Raw genomic sequence first — 15,217 nt, 5'->3', positions numbered from 1 at the left:
TAGAAAAATTAGCCAGGTGTTGTGGTGAGTGCCTGTATTCCCAGCTACTTGGGAGGCTGAGGCAGGAGGATCGCTTGAGCCCAGGAGTTTGAGGTTGCTGTGAGCTAGGCTGATGCCACAACACTGTAGCCCGGGCAACAGAGTGAGACTGTCTCAAAAAAAAAAAAAGAAAGAAAAGAAAAATGATGTATTTGGTCATTTATCACTAATCTGAGTTATAAAACTATAGTTAAATACATACTGGCCAAATCTTTAAACTCTCAGAACCTTGTCCTATTTAAAAATACCAGAATAACTCATTTTTCCAACTGCTGTGGGAGACTGTTTTATGGGGAATGGTAGTTAATGCACACATGAAAATCTCCTCTGTAGCCTAATCTGCTAGAGTGTGGAGGGTGGCAAATTCTTTACCCAGCGTGAATAGTTCATGTTTGTTACTCTTTATTTTTCTTGAAACAAAGAACTTTTCAAAAAGTTCTGAAAGCTGCAAAACAATTTTTACTTTATTTTATTTTATTTTTTACTAAATCTAAAATCCTGACCTTAGCTTATTTACATCATAGTAATATCTTCTGTGTATTATACAAGTATTACGAAATGGCTAAGCTCTTGCTACTGTCACACACAGGAATGTTTTCTGAGCTGCGGTTTTGATTTTTGTTCAATAAATTAAGTGGGCAAAAGAATATGCCTCATTTTTCTAATTTCAGAACAACTCTAAAGCTCTAGTTCTGTTTCTAAAATAAACTTACACCGATTTTCATTTTCTTAGAGGTATGAAGGGTATGAAGGCCTTTCTGCTTTATGGCTGGCAGTGAGCACCACACTGGACTAAGTACTTTAGGAAGATTATAAAGAAGTGTGATGCAATATTGACCTAGGAGTAACTTATGGTTTTAAGGAATGAAACATACCTACATACATGAAATGACTATGATTGTAAAGCAAATATAAGCAAAGGCATGATAATGTAGTATCATCTGTTTACAAGATGCCAAGGAGCTCAATGTATACTTATTGAATAAAGGATTAAAGGGATCATCATAGGAGAGAGGGCTTAGTACAAGCAGGGGTTTGGGGAGGTAGTGAGTCTTAGTTCGAACTAAGTTTTGAAGGAAGTGAGGGGATACTAATTGGTCAAGAACAGGTTGGAAGGCATTGCAGGTTGAAGGCAGGGTGTATACAGCGTCACAGATGTGCACCTCGAAGGTGTCCACACCCTAGTCCCCAGAACTTGTGAATACATTGCCTTACATGACAAAAGAGACTTTGCAGATGTGATTACTGTTACAGACGTTGAGATGGAGAGATTATCCTGGATTATCCGGGTAGGCCCATTCTAATCACAGGAGTCATTAAAAGTGGAAAAGAAAGGTAGAAGAGTAGGTCAGAGAGATGCAAGGATGGAAGAAGGGGCAGGAGAAATGAGGCCTGAGAAGGACTTGACTCGCCATTGCTGGCTTTGAAGACAAAGGTGCCCAGGGGCCAAGGAATCGGGGTGGCCTCTGGAGCTGAGAATGAGCCTCAGCTGACAGCCAGCAAGGAAACGGGACCTCAGTCTTAACATTACAAAGAGCTGGATTTAGCCAACAACCCGAATGAGCAAGGAAATGGAGTCTCCCTTAGATCCTCCAGGAAGCAACATGGCCCTGCCAACACCTTGATTTTGGCCCAGTGAGACCCATGTCCGACTTGTGACCTACAAAACTATAAATGATAAATTTGCGTTATTTAAGCCAGAGTTTGTGGTGATTTGTTATAGCAGCAATAGGAAATTAATATAACCAGAACACCATTGATAATTATTTCAGGATAATAGGGACAAGTCTGGAGTTCAGGGAAGAGTGATGACTGGAGATAGAAATTTGGGTGTCAGCTGGGCGCAGTGCCTCACGCCTGTAATCCTAGCACTCTGGGAGGCCGAGGTGGGAGGATCACGAGAGGTCAGAAGTTCAAGACCAGCCTGAGCAAGAGCGAGACCCCGTCTCTACTAAAAATAGAAAGAAATTATCTGGCCAACTAAAAATATATATAGAAAAAATTAGCCGGGCATGGTGGTGCATGCCTGTAGTCCCAGCTACTCAGGAGGCTGAGGCAGGAGGATCCCTTGAGCTCAGGAGTTTGAGGTTGCTGTGAGCTAGGCTGACGCCATGGCACTCACTCTGGCCCGGGCAACAAAGCGAGACTCTGTCTCAAAAAAATAAATAAATAAAAGAAAAAGAAAAAAAAAAGGAATTTGGGTGTCATCAGCAGAGAGATGGCATTTGAAGCCAAGGGACTGACTGAGACCACCAAAGGAATGGATGGGAAGAAACTTCTGGGGGAGGGGGAAGCAACAAAAATAACATTGAGGAGATGGTGGCTAAAGAAAGGCCTCAAGATGGGACTTGAACTCAGGCATGCTGACTTGAAGCCCTGGTACATGCCACCATAATACAGGTGCTTCTAATCTAATCACAAATACAATAAGGGGGGGAAACAAGTGTAACAACAATAGAAGACTGGAGAAAGAAGGGCTAGAAATAGGGAAAGTAATCTAGTATTAGAAACCAAAAATACCTTCTTCAGTCATTTGCACCTCTCCCTTTTGTTATTGTTGCTAGTCAAAAATAAAAGTAACATTCAAAACTAGTTGATACAGGCCGGGCGCGGTGGCTCACGCCTGTAATCCTAGCAGTCTGGGAGGCCGAGGCAGGTGGATCGCTCGAGGTCAGGAGTTCGAGACCAGCCTGCGCAAGAGCGAGACCCTGTCTCTACTAAAAGTAGAAAGAACTTATATGGACAACTAAAAACATATATAGAAAAAAATTAGCCGGGCATGGTGGTGCATGCCTGTAGTCCCAGCTACTCGGGAGGCTGAGGCAGGAGGATTGCCTGAGCCCAGGAGTTTGAGGTTGCTGTGAGCTAGGCTGACGCCACAGCACTCTAGCCAGGGCAACAGAGTGAGACTCTGTCTCAAAAAAAAAAAAAAAAAAAACTAATTGATACAATAGTCAGGTGCATTTGACAGCTGTTATTTATGCACTAAAATATTACAATGCGATGATGGAAACACTGGGGTGTGTGTTTGACATAAACAAAAGTATATACAGCTGGAGTAGTCCTCAGAAAATAAATATGACATATTAGGTCCTGAAATAAATATTTTTTGCTCACATTTCTAAAAGGAACCTTGAAATAAAATTTGAGGTATATATTATGTTTCCTTTAAAATCAGAAGTTGTTATATATCTTTATCAAATATGAATCTCTGATCCATCTTCAGTAGACTCACCTGGGGATCCTGGATGTTATGCCAAACTTCCTGAAAAAAATATGTGTATACACACACATACATATAAATTTTTTTCCCATAAAGTGATTTAGTCTTACACAGACTAAAGTTGGAGATCAACAGAGCAAAACATATATGTACAGGTTTTGAAGATAGTCACAGCTTGGAAAAATTTATTAAAGTGTACCAAGTATTTCTAATATGGCTTTTTTTTTTTCAGATGGGTTATAACTTTTATTTATTTTTTTTTATTATTTCTTGTACAATGATATGAAATAATATGGGAAATATTCATGATAAATTATTAAGTGAACAATGCAAGTTAAAAACAACAGTTTCATATTTTTTTCCCCACCCCCCCCCTTTCCCGAGTCAGCACCTTCAAGTGTTACCACTCCCCAAACGGTGCGCAATGCACTCATTGTGTAGGCATACCCCCATCCCCTCCCCCACCCCCCACCTCAGTCTGATATCCGATTGGTGTCGTTTCCAGATTTGTAATATGGCTTTTTTAAATGGAGTTAAATTTATATATGTACAATTGCAATGAAATGGTAAGAAATCACTTCCATTTTCCTTCCTACATGCGTATATAAAAATAAAAACATTTGGCCGGGCGCGGTGGCTCACGCCTGTAATCCTAGCACTCTGGGAGGCCGAGGTGGGCGGATTGTTTGAGCTCAGGAGTTCGAGACCAGCCTGAGCAAGAGCGAGACCCCGTCTCTACTAAAAATAGAAAGAAATTATCTGGCCAACTAAAAATATATATGGAAAAAATTAGCCGGGCATGGTGGTGCATGCCTGTAGTCCCAGCTACTCGGGAGGCTGAGGCAGTAGGATCGCTTAAGCCCAGGAGTTTGAGGTTGCTGTGAGCTGGGATGACGCCATGGCACTCACTGTAGCCAGGGCAAAAGAGCGAGACTCTGTCTCAAAAAATAAATAAATAAATAAAAATAAAAATAAAAACATTTGCTCTAAAAATAAAAAGGCAAGGTCTCAAGATGTGGAGGAACTGGAACTCTCATAGCCTGCTGTTGGGAATGTAAAATGGTGCAATCACTGTGGAAAAAACATTGGCAGTTCCTCGAGTGGTTCAACAGAGAGTTACCATATGCCCCAACAATTCCACTCCTAGGTATATATCCCAGAAATGAAAACATATGTCCACACAGAAACTTGTATAGTGTCATTCATAATAGGCAAAAAGTGGAAATGACCCAAATGTCCATCCACTGATGAGTAGATAAATGAAATGTGGCATAGACATACAATGGAATACTTCTTAGCAATAGAAAGGAATTAACTATTGATATACATAACAACATGGATGAATCTCAAAAAATAGTATGCCAAGTGAGAGAAACCAGACCAAAGGGGGAAAATGGGTACATACCGTATGATTCCATTTGTAGAAAATTCTAGGAAATGCAAACTAGTCTATAGTGACAGAAAGTAGATCAAAGTTTGCTTGGGGATGGAAAGATGACAAAGGGACACAAGAAAATCTGGGATGGTGATGGATACATTGATTATCTTAATTGTGGTGATGGTTTCACAGGTGTATACGTATGAAAAAAGCATATCAAATTGTGTACTCTATATACACTTTTATTGTATGATAATTATACCTCAATAAGACTGTTTTGTTTGAAGCAGTTACCCCAGGGCTGGAATCCATCAACTGCATTCTAAGCCTGCCAGAAGTATTAATAAAATTCTTCCAAGTATTGGGGGAGGGGAAGAAAAAGGGGCTTCAAATGCTAAGCTGAGGAGTTCAGGTTTGGTCCAATAAGCAAAGTTTCTTGTGCAACATACGGGATGTGATGAAAACTGAACACGAGCAACACTGTTCCAGGAGCTGGAGAGTGAGAGACTAGACACAGGAAGATTGGCCCACAAATGAGGAGCGTTGTTTTCTCCTCAGTAATTATATTACAAACACAACTGTGATGTTACATCTTCCATACTGGAAATGTAAGGCAGGTCTGAAAACCGAGAGTGCTTTTTCTGGGTGCCTCTTAGGGAAATAAATCCTGCTTAAATGGTCTCTGATATGGTTACCAAATTATAGGTAGGGTCCTTCTGGGACAGATAACGGGCTTACTTAAGTAGGGCTGGAGTGAACTGTTCACTAAAATTCAGAGTTGGTCAACCCAAGTTAGTATTTTTCTCAATATAAATAAAATCAAATATATCAAATGCTGTTCTATGCATACATTATCTCATTTACTTGTCCCTACAGTCCTTTGACATATGGGTACAACTATCATTCCCATTTTACACCTGAAGAAATCAAAGTTTGGAGAGGTTATGCAACTTACCCAAGGCCTGGCAGCTAGAAAGTGGCAGAGCCAGTATTTGAACTCAAGCAGTCTGGCTCCAGAGCCCACGCTCTTAACCACTAGGCTAAATTACCTCTCTCTTCCTATTTTGCTCCACATTCCCAAACCCAGATACCCAAATCCATTCAATCTTATGGTTACAAAAGTGTAGAGCCATGTGATCTTAGAATTGGAAAGGGTGTAGAACTCTCTTGCCAACCAACACAGCAATCTCCTCTACAGCAACCCTAGCAAGTGGCTATTCTGCCTCAACTTTTAGCATTTCCAGTAACAACAAGTTCACCACATCATACAGGAACCCATTCCACCTTTAAGGAGCTCATATCTTAGAAACTAATTTCTTGTTGAGCTGAATTCTACCTTCATGAAACTTCTACCAGCTGGTATTAATTCCATATAGAATGTCTAATTCTCTTCTACCAGACAGTCCTTCAATTATTAAGACAGCTATGAAGTCCCTCCCTCACCCAAACCTCTCTCCCTGTTAAACGTCTCTCATTCACTCAGCCATTTCACACAGGACATGATTTATAGACACTTCACTTTCCTGATTGCCTGGTTTGAATATGTTCCAGTTTCTTTCTTTTTCTTTTTTTTTTTTTTTTTAGACAGAGTCTTGCTCTGTTGCCCGGGCTAGAGTGCCACGGTATCAGCCTAGCTCACAGCAACCTCAAACTCCTGGGCTCAAGGGATCCTCCTGCCTCAGCCTCCCGAGTAGCTGGGACTACAGGCATGCGCCACCATGCCCGGTTAATTTTTCTATATATATTTTTAGTTGTCCAGATAATTTCTTTCTATTTTTAGTAGAGATGGCGTCTCGCTCTTGCTCAGGCTGGTCTCGAACTCCTGACTTCGAGCGATCCTCCCACCTCGGCCTCCCACAGTGCTAGGATTACAGGCGTGAGCCAACGCGCCTGGCCTGTTCCAGTTTCTTAATGTCCTCTTAAATGTGGTATCCAGAATTGAATATAAAACTCTACAGGCCAGCTAGCAGAGACCCTGGTGGAAGTGGAAGTCCCGTTGATCTGTTCGGTACCATTCTCTTAGTCCAACTCAAGACTCATTGGTATTTTTTTTTTTTTTTGACATTGTCAACTCACAGTCAACTAAGACCTCGGGTTCTCTTTTTTCACATATGCTACCATTAAGCTGTATGTCCTCATCCTTAAATGCTTTGCACTAAATAGAACATTAGAACACTTTATTGTGGTCCTTCTCATTTTATAAGCCTGGGTTTATTCTGGACTTTAGCCTTTATGACTCAGTCCCTAGAGGTTTGTGATACCCTAGTCTTTGTCCTTGGAAGTCTTAGCCCTCCTTCTATCATCTATACATGTACTTTTTAAAATCTGACCTCATCAGAGAATAATGTATAAGGACACTAATTTGTTAGCTATCTCTCCCTCGTTGGAACTTTTCCAAATTGTACGGTTCTGAATTTTCATTTTGGATCCCTCTCCCTACCCTACACACACACATACACACACACACACATATGTCAGTTAACCTATGTGACCATACCTAGCTTCTTTTTTTTTTTTTTTTTTTTTTTTGGCTTAATGGATGATCCAGATGGTCACTTTCCCCAAGATTCATGTCACTTTCATTTTGCTAACCAGATCTTCCATATTTATTGTCAGGATTAAGCCAAGTTTAGCAATATACTTTATTCCTTCTTCATTCTTGTGATAACTGTAATTACACTGTATCAGCAAAAGAGTTGAGAATTTATCAGATGTGTTGCTATCAGAATAATGAAATTTCCAGCGGGTAGTCAGATGGTCTATGTTTCTGATCACCCTTTCTGGTCTATGTGACAGTTTTATGAAGTACTATTCATATCTTTTATCTATCTGAGCAGTCTCTCGTATACTTCCACAATTACAATCACATTCATTTTTCCCTTTTATTCTCACTTAATGCTTTTCACCCTCCAGCCAATGAACTACTGGTTATATCTTCTTGATATATTACTGCTCCTCTCTCCTCCTATATAGTAGCTCTCTGAACCAAGTTTACCTTTCCTTTCCAGACACCAGCTAGAAGTCCCATCCTACCGAGTCTGAACCATACCTATAAAATTGCATGTTCCTCCTTGTATTAAAATTTTACATTCGTTTTATTACCCATATTCTGGGTGTTGGTACATAGATATTTGAATGCTTAGGTATCATTTCTGATCCTCTTCCTTGTTTTTTTTTTTTTTTTTTTTTTTTTGAGAATTACTAGGCACGGCCTTAGTTTTAGTTCCTTTTTCTTTATTAGACTTGTATTCTACATAGCTCCAAAAACGCAATAATTACTAACACAGCACTATGTGATGAATTGACCAGCCACATATCATTATCAACATCATCATCTCATTATTAATATTATTCTCTATTTTCCTGTGCTCCTGCTCCTGGATTCTTTTTCTTCTTCTTCTTTTTTCTTTTAACATTTTTTGAACTTTCAGACTTTTTAAAATGTTGCAAAAATGATACAAAGAATTTCCATATATCCTCTACTCAGCTTCTCCAAATGTTAACATCTTACATAAGCACCATAACCAAGAAGAGTATTGGTACATACTATGAACTAATCTACGGACATTTGAATTTCACCAACAGTATCACCAATGTCCTTTTTCTGGTCCAGGATCCAACTGAGGATCACACATTGCATTAAATTGTCATGTCTCTTTAGTCTCCTTTAATCTGTGACAGTTCCTCAGCCTTTCTTTGTCTTTCATGACCTTGACACTTTTGAGAACATCTGACTCCTTGAAGTACACATAGTAAAAGGCAACTAGGGGAGGTCCAGCTCACAGTGGATTCAACAAAATACCAAGTGGTGGCATGAAGTTGCTTTTAAACGACCCATCTTGTAATTCATCTTCAATAAAACTACACTTAGTCACCCAAAGACTGAGAAGGGACAAATTCTATGTAATTATTTGATCATCTTTTTTTGTGGGGAGAAAAAATCTGACAAAACAATAAATGGGGAAGTGCTTGAAATGGTAAAAGAACTCTGGAATAGAATATAGTAGGGGCATCACGCTCAGGTGCAGTAGCAGATGTGGCCAGGGAAAGGTCACATGTAGAAAAGAGGTACATGAGTGTGATGGGGAGGTGTAATGAGGAGTGATTAACATTTGCATAGAAATGTGTTAATCAGAATGTCAGGAGTTCAAACTAGAAAAAAAATTGAGTTTTATTTTGAAATGCATTATAAAAACCACCTTCCTCCAAATAAAACCCTCTGTAGAATTTTGCTTTAGCTGCTGCTTCTACTCACCAGAAGTAGAGAAGTGACTATCACCTTCAGAGGATATCCTCTACCAGTCTCTGAAACTGTGCAGCAAGGTCATTTCTGTATCCAGCTGCCTCACTGTTATAATCAGACTAGCACAGGTCACAGATTTCCCCCAGGATCAACAAAGCCAGATTCAAAATTGCTCCTTGGAACACCTACAGTTTGTGTGCATCACTTTGGATTGCTGGGGTTCTTGGGAAGACTAAAAAATGGCAATGCGTACTTATAGAGGAAGGGCCTAAGAATCCTAGTGGAACCCTAGAATTGGGTCCTTTACGAGGCCAAATCTAGAGAAGGTGAGAGAGGGCAGAAAAGAAGGTGGGAGAGGGCAGAAAAGGAAAGCGAGGGATATGTCCACTGTGCCTTCAGTTTACAAAGGACCGTTGTTGGGATTTTGGTTTTGGGAATTCTGAAATCTGGGAACCCAAGGTTCAGTTACGGTTGCAGTTTTCAACAGTTATCTTTATTTTTGTAAACACTGTTATGATTACTTAGACATCAGATTTGCGATTGCACTATCTGTTCCTGTTCTGAATCTGAGGAAGTGCACCTAAGCTAACAAGAAGGTTTTTAAGGACATGTGTGGCAAATGCTTACCCAGTGCAGAGATAACATGGCTCAGTAAGCAATTGTCCATTGACACAATGGCTGCCAATCTAGTAATAATTATATTGATTCCTCTGAACATTTCTGGAGTTCAGAAATTTATTCAATCCAAGAGCATTTTATTTGGGGTGCAGGGAGTCAAATATCAACCTAGTTCTTAACCTTCTTAAGCCTTTTAACCTTCTGGGTACAACTTGTATATTTGCCTTTGGGCTAAAATCATTTCCCCACCCACAACCCAGTCCTTTGGACTCTCCCAGGCCAATTCCTAGCAAGATCTTTGTTAAACTGTATTTGCAAACCAGAGTCTGGGCGTGCTGGCAGTGTCCTGGCTCTGCTGTTCCCCCAGTTTCCTCCGGCTTCACTGGCAGAGCTCCAGAGCAGTGGAGGCTAGGGTGAGGAGAGTGAGGCACTCGCTTTGGCTCCAAACAACTCAGTAATCAGGATAAATGATTTGTGATACAGTACTCTAAAAACTCAAAAGTGACAACCCAATACAAGGGACTGAAGCAAAGGTCTCAATCAATACAGGTTTATTAAGCCAAAGTTTGAGGACGCACCCAGGAAAAACATAAACCACAGACAAATCTGAGACTGTTTTTCCAAAGGGGAATTTGGGAAGTTTAGTATTTAAGGGAAGGATTAAAGGATTAAAAACAACAGGGGTGGGGAGTGGGGAGAGAGGTAAATAGTTACATTCTGGTGAGGCCCAGGAAATCTATATTTTACATAAGATAAGGTGAATGTTCCAAGAGAAAAAGGGAGTGAAGGAAGCATCAATTATGTAAATGCCCCTGGGTAGGTGGAAGAATGATCTTGTCTCTGTTCTGCATGTGGGAAGATAAACTTGTAATCAACGTTTATCAGTGTGGAAACAACAGACTTTAGTTTTTGGGAACTAGACTTAGCCAAAGTTACAATTGGCAAGTCCTTGTTTATGGGAAGTCAGCAAGGAATTGCCTTAGGAATGATTTGTGGGGACCGTCCTATGCAGGTGTCTGAGGCCTTTTACCTTGCCATGGGGATGGGCTGATGCTTGTTAGAAACAGCCACTCATTTGGAAGGGGGTGTTGCATGACTCAGCCTCCGGGCTTGACCTTCATTTTTACATAAGGGGTGTGGGGGAGGGGTGGGCGGGTCCTGAGATTTTTATTTTCCTTCACAAAAGCAACGCAAAAATCCATGATGAAGAAATGATCAAAATCTAAAATAAAGACAGGATGGATGCTAACTTGCACTTGCATGACTTTGCCTCACTTGCCTCCCCAGTCCTGGGACTCCAGTTAAACTTTATTTACAAAACACAGGCGACTGGCCAGTAGGCTATAGTTTGCCTACATGAAGTTTTTAAAATACTGCATTACGGCCAGGTGCGGTGGCTCACGCCTGTAATCCTAGCACTCTGGGAGGCCGAGGCAGGAAGATCGCTTGAGCTCAGGAGTTCGAGAGCAGCCCGAGCTGGTAGCGAGACCCCGTCTCTACTAAAAATAGAAAAATTAGCCTGGTGGGGTGGCGTGTGCCTGTAGTCCCAGCTACTCGGGAGGCTGAGGCATGACAATCGCTTGAACCCAGGAGTTTGAGGTTGCTGTGAGCTATAATGACGTCACTGCACTCTACCCTGGGCGACAAGAGCGAGACTTAGTCTCAAAAAAAAAAAAATACTGCATTAAATATTATGTATCCTGATTACTGAGGTTTTTTGGGGGTATCCTCTAACAATTGTGCCTCACCCTAGTCCCGGCCCTGCTCCAGGGGTTTTTTCTCCAGGCTCGCCACGACCTCACCTCACCCTTCCCCGCCACTCCGAGGCCCCTCTCAGGGTCCAGCGTTCAGGTCCCGGGTACCCCCCGGGCCCGCCCCTTCCCCCCGCGCGGTCAGGTGCTGCGGGCGAGCCCGGCGGCGGGGAGGGCGGCCCCGGCGCTGCCTCAGCGGCTCCTCCCTCGGCGCGCGGAGCCACTCAGCAGCTCGGCCGCCCCGCGCGCCAGGGCTCAGCGCCCGCCCTCGGCCCGGCCCCCGACACCGCCCGCTCCGACGCCGGCTCCCCGTATATAAATCGGCCATTTGCTCCGCTCCGCCCCACAGCCCGGGAGTCAAAGCCGGTTCTCGGCCCAGTCTTGTCCCGCAGTCGCCTGCCCCCCTCTTTCGTTTCAACATGACAGATGCCGCTGTGTCCTTCATCAAGGACTTCCTGGCAGGTGGAGTGGCCGCGGCCATCTCCAAGACCGCGGTAGCGCCCATCGAGCGGGTCAAGCTGCTGCTGCAGGTACGTCCTGGGATCGAGGAGCCCAACCAGGAAGTGGGGGGGGGGGAGGTCACACAGAAAGCGGGTTCCCCGAGGGGTCGAGGGGAGTTAACTCCTCACACCAACCCAAAGGCACACTCCAGGGCGGTGCCTTTAGTGACCCGATGTCGGGAGTCCAGGAAGCGATCGGGGGCGAGGGAGGTGAGGAGGACCCGGGACTCGGCATCCCCGAGGCAGCGGACTCGGGTGGGCCAGTCCGAGGGAGACTTGTCTCCCCGGGTCTCGGAGTCAAGGGCTAAGCCTGAAAGCCGGCGCTAGAAAGAGGAACAGTAGCCCGTACCGAGGACCTCAAGGTCGCGGCAAGGAGATAACAGCCTAGGGGAGGCCATGCGTCCGGGTCCAGCGGCCGCCCAGCCCGCGGACGCGCTCAAAGCTCGCCGGGCCGGAAGCGGGCGCCGGGAAGCGCGTGTGCCTTCTACGCCCGCCCCCGCGCGGCGGCCGCCGTGTCGCCTCCGCCTGCCTTCCTGCGCGACGCGCTTTCCCGCTCCGGCTCTAGAGGGCGCGCACGGGCGCGCGTCGGGGTGGTGGCGCTCGGGTCACCTCTGGGAGCGAAGTAGGGGCGGAGCGGGAGGGAGGGAGGGAGGGAGGGAAGCAGCTCAGGAGACCTGAGGCGTAGGCTGCGGTCACCAATGTGACTGCGCCCTACGTCGGACTCGCCCTAATGCCTCTGAACCTGGGTCTGAGGTAATGACCTTTCCCAAGTCTAGAGGTCATGGGTCCGCTTAAGGGTGTCCCCTTCCCAGCCAAAGGGGTGGTGGCTTCGTGCCTCTGATGAAGCAGATCACCTCTTCCCCCTGTGACAACGTCAGAGGGTTAGGAGGTCCAGCCTGTGTGATATAGAAGACAAGATTAAAGGAAAAAGGGAGCCACCCTTAAGGAAATCGAGATGATGTGTGCTCTGCCCCTTCCCCTTCTCCATGGTTATAACTGTCCCCGTTGGCCTCCTTCCTGTCCGGCAGGTGCAACATGCCAGCAAGCAAATCACTGCAGATAAGCAATACAAGGGCATTATAGACTGCGTGGTCCGTATCCCCAAGGAGCAGGGAGTCCTGTCCTTCTGGCGTGGTAACCTGGCCAATGTCATCAGATACTTCCCCACCCAGGCTCTCAACTTTGCCTTCAAAGATAAATACAAGCAGATCTTCCTGGGTGGTGTGGACAAGAGGACCCAGTTTTGGCGCTACTTTGCAGGGAATCTGGCATCAGGTGGTGCCGCTGGGGCCACATCCTTGTGTTTTGTGTACCCTCTTGATTTTGCCCGTACCCGTCTAGCAGCTGATGTGGGTAAAGCTGGAGCCGAAAGGGAATTCAGAGGCCTCGGTGACTGCCTGGTTAAGATCTACAAATCTGATGGGATTAGGGGCCTGTACCAAGGCTTTAACGTGTCTGTGCAGGGTATTATCATCTACCGTGCTGCCTACTTTGGTATCTATGACACTGCAAAGGGTAAGTTTGCTTTAAAGTTGTGTTCTTATGAGATAATTTAAAAGATCGTTATGCCAACCTAGTATTCCAGGAGCCAGAGATTTGTTTTTTTAATTGCTAAAGAAAGCCACAGTCATCCAATACAACCCTAATGTACAAATGGAAATGGAATGTTTAGGGGATGTGAAAAATAAGAAGTCAGTAAAATTTTGCTTTTTTTTTTTATGCTTTCAGGTCTTTATTGAATGCTTTCCACCACTCTGAGATTGTTGTTGTTAACGTCTATTTCACAGCAACTCCTAATCAAATACTAATAGTAGCAGTGGGGTGATGGTGGTGGCGGTAGAACTTGCTGAGTGTGTCCTGTGTGCCCAATGTATTTCTTTTTTTTATTATTATTATTTCAGCATATTGTGGGGGCACAAAAGTTTAGGTTACATATATTGCCCTTGCCTCCCCACACCCCCTAAAATTTTGCCTCTTGGTAAAAGTGTCTCTTTTTTCCTCTTCCCAGGAATGCTTCCAGATCCCAAGAATACTCACATCATCATCAGTTGGATGATCGCACAGTCTGTCACTGCCGTTGCTGGATTGACTTCCTACCCGTTTGACACTGTTCGTCGCCGTATGATGATGCAGTCTGGGCGCAAAGGAAGTAAGTTCCACTTGAGCAGAAGATAAAAGTCATGAGCATGGGCCAAGCTGTGGCCACAAACTAGTGATGCCTGCCTTTAAAAATGGCTGGCTGTTCAGGTCGAGGGCTGGGGTTGATAGCATCGGTGTCTGCTACACAGCTGCCTTTGAACGGGCCCTTCTGATGCCTGTGAATGAGGGTGCTTAAATGGTATTAGAGGTTAAGACCAGTGGGTAGTCTGCAGATCCCTGTTCTCTAGTCACACCATTAATATTTCAGTATTGCCCATGCTAATGTGTAAATGTTGGGTTTAGAGCTGACATTAGTTCTTAGAGGTGGGGCTCTGCTTTATTTAGTCTAGTGAATCTTAGGGCTTTCTTGCTCACCAACTCTGTGTCCTTATTTGCAGCTGACATCATGTACACGGGCACGGTTGACTGCTGGAGGAAGATCGCTCGTGATGAAGGAGGCAAAGCTTTTTTCAAGGGTGCATGGTCCAATGTTCTCAGAGGCATGGGTGGCGCTTTTGTGCTTGTCTTGTATGATGAAATCAAGAAGTACACATAAGTTATTTCCTAGTTTCTCCCTGTGAACAGGCATGTTGTATCATATAACATATCTTGAACATTCTTGACAGACTCGTGGCTGTCTATTTATCAATGGCAACTATTTACTGGTTGAAAATGGGAAGCAATAATATTCATCTGACCAGTTTTCTCTTAAAGCCATTTCCATGATCATGATGGGACTCAATTATATTTTTTATTTCAGTCACTCCTGATGAATAACAAATTTGAAGAAATAAAAACATCTGAAATACAATTTTGTTTGTTTGCAGTTTATTTTCATATAAAATATATTCAAATAAGTGCTACATTTGAATAAGTGTTAACCTTTTTACTGGTACATTTTAAATAAATGCTACAGTATCTCCTGAGATGAAGAACTTTTTTTTTTTTTTTTTTGAGACAGAGTTTCGCTCTGTTGCCCAGGCTAGAGTGAGTGCCGTGGCATCAGCCTAGCTCACAGCAACCTCAAACTCCTGAGCTCAAGCGATCCTCCTGTCTCAGCCTCCCGAGTAGCTGGGACTACAGGCATGCACCACCATGCCCGGCTAATTTTTTCTATATATATATTTTTTTAGCTGTCCATATAATTTCTTTCTATTTTTTTTAGTAGAGATGGGGTCTCGCTCTTGCTCAGGCTGGTCTCGAACTCCTGAGCTCAAACGATCCGCCCACCTCGGCCTCCCAGAGTGCTAGGATTACAGGCGTGAGCCACCGTGCCCGGCCAAGAACTTTCTTTTTAAAACCAATTGTCAGCCATCCACTTATGAA

The 15,217-nt window shown here is 43.8% G+C and overlaps 1 protein-coding gene across 1 annotated transcript; it reads left to right on the top strand.

Annotated features, from left to right (window-relative positions):
- Window positions 1–11,604: 11,604 nt before the first annotated feature.
- SLC25A5 (solute carrier family 25 member 5) lies at window positions 11,605–14,696 on the top strand. The gene is made up of 4 exons (XM_069464514.1): window positions 11,605–11,782; window positions 12,781–13,267; window positions 13,761–13,901; window positions 14,290–14,696. Exons 1-4 carry the CDS (start codon window positions 11,672–11,674, stop codon window positions 14,445–14,447), a joined length of 897 nt encoding a protein of 298 aa, XP_069320615.1. The 5' UTR covers window positions 11,605–11,671; the 3' UTR covers window positions 14,448–14,696.
- Window positions 14,697–15,217: the final 521 nt, after the last annotated feature.

This window comes from Eulemur rufifrons, chromosome 30, assembly GCF_041146395.1.
Source record: "Eulemur rufifrons isolate Redbay chromosome 30, OSU_ERuf_1, whole genome shotgun sequence".
NCBI classification, from domain to species: Eukaryota; Metazoa; Chordata; class Mammalia; order Primates; family Lemuridae; genus Eulemur; species Eulemur rufifrons.
This window is presented reverse-complemented; position numbering and strand designations above follow the sequence as displayed.

Excerpts from the sequence above, each read along its gene's own strand:
- SLC25A5 (XM_069464514.1), top strand. The coding sequence starts at position 11,672 with ATGACAGATGCCGCTGTGTCCTTCATCAAGGACTTCCTGGCAGGTGGA. Across the intron at positions 11,783-12,780 it reads GGGTCAAGCTGCTGCTGCAG|GTGCAACATGCCAGCAAGCA; the intron begins GTACGTCCTGGG and ends CCTGTCCGGCAG. Across the intron at positions 13,902-14,289 it reads GCAGTCTGGGCGCAAAGGAA|CTGACATCATGTACACGGGC; the intron begins GTAAGTTCCACT and ends CCTTATTTGCAG.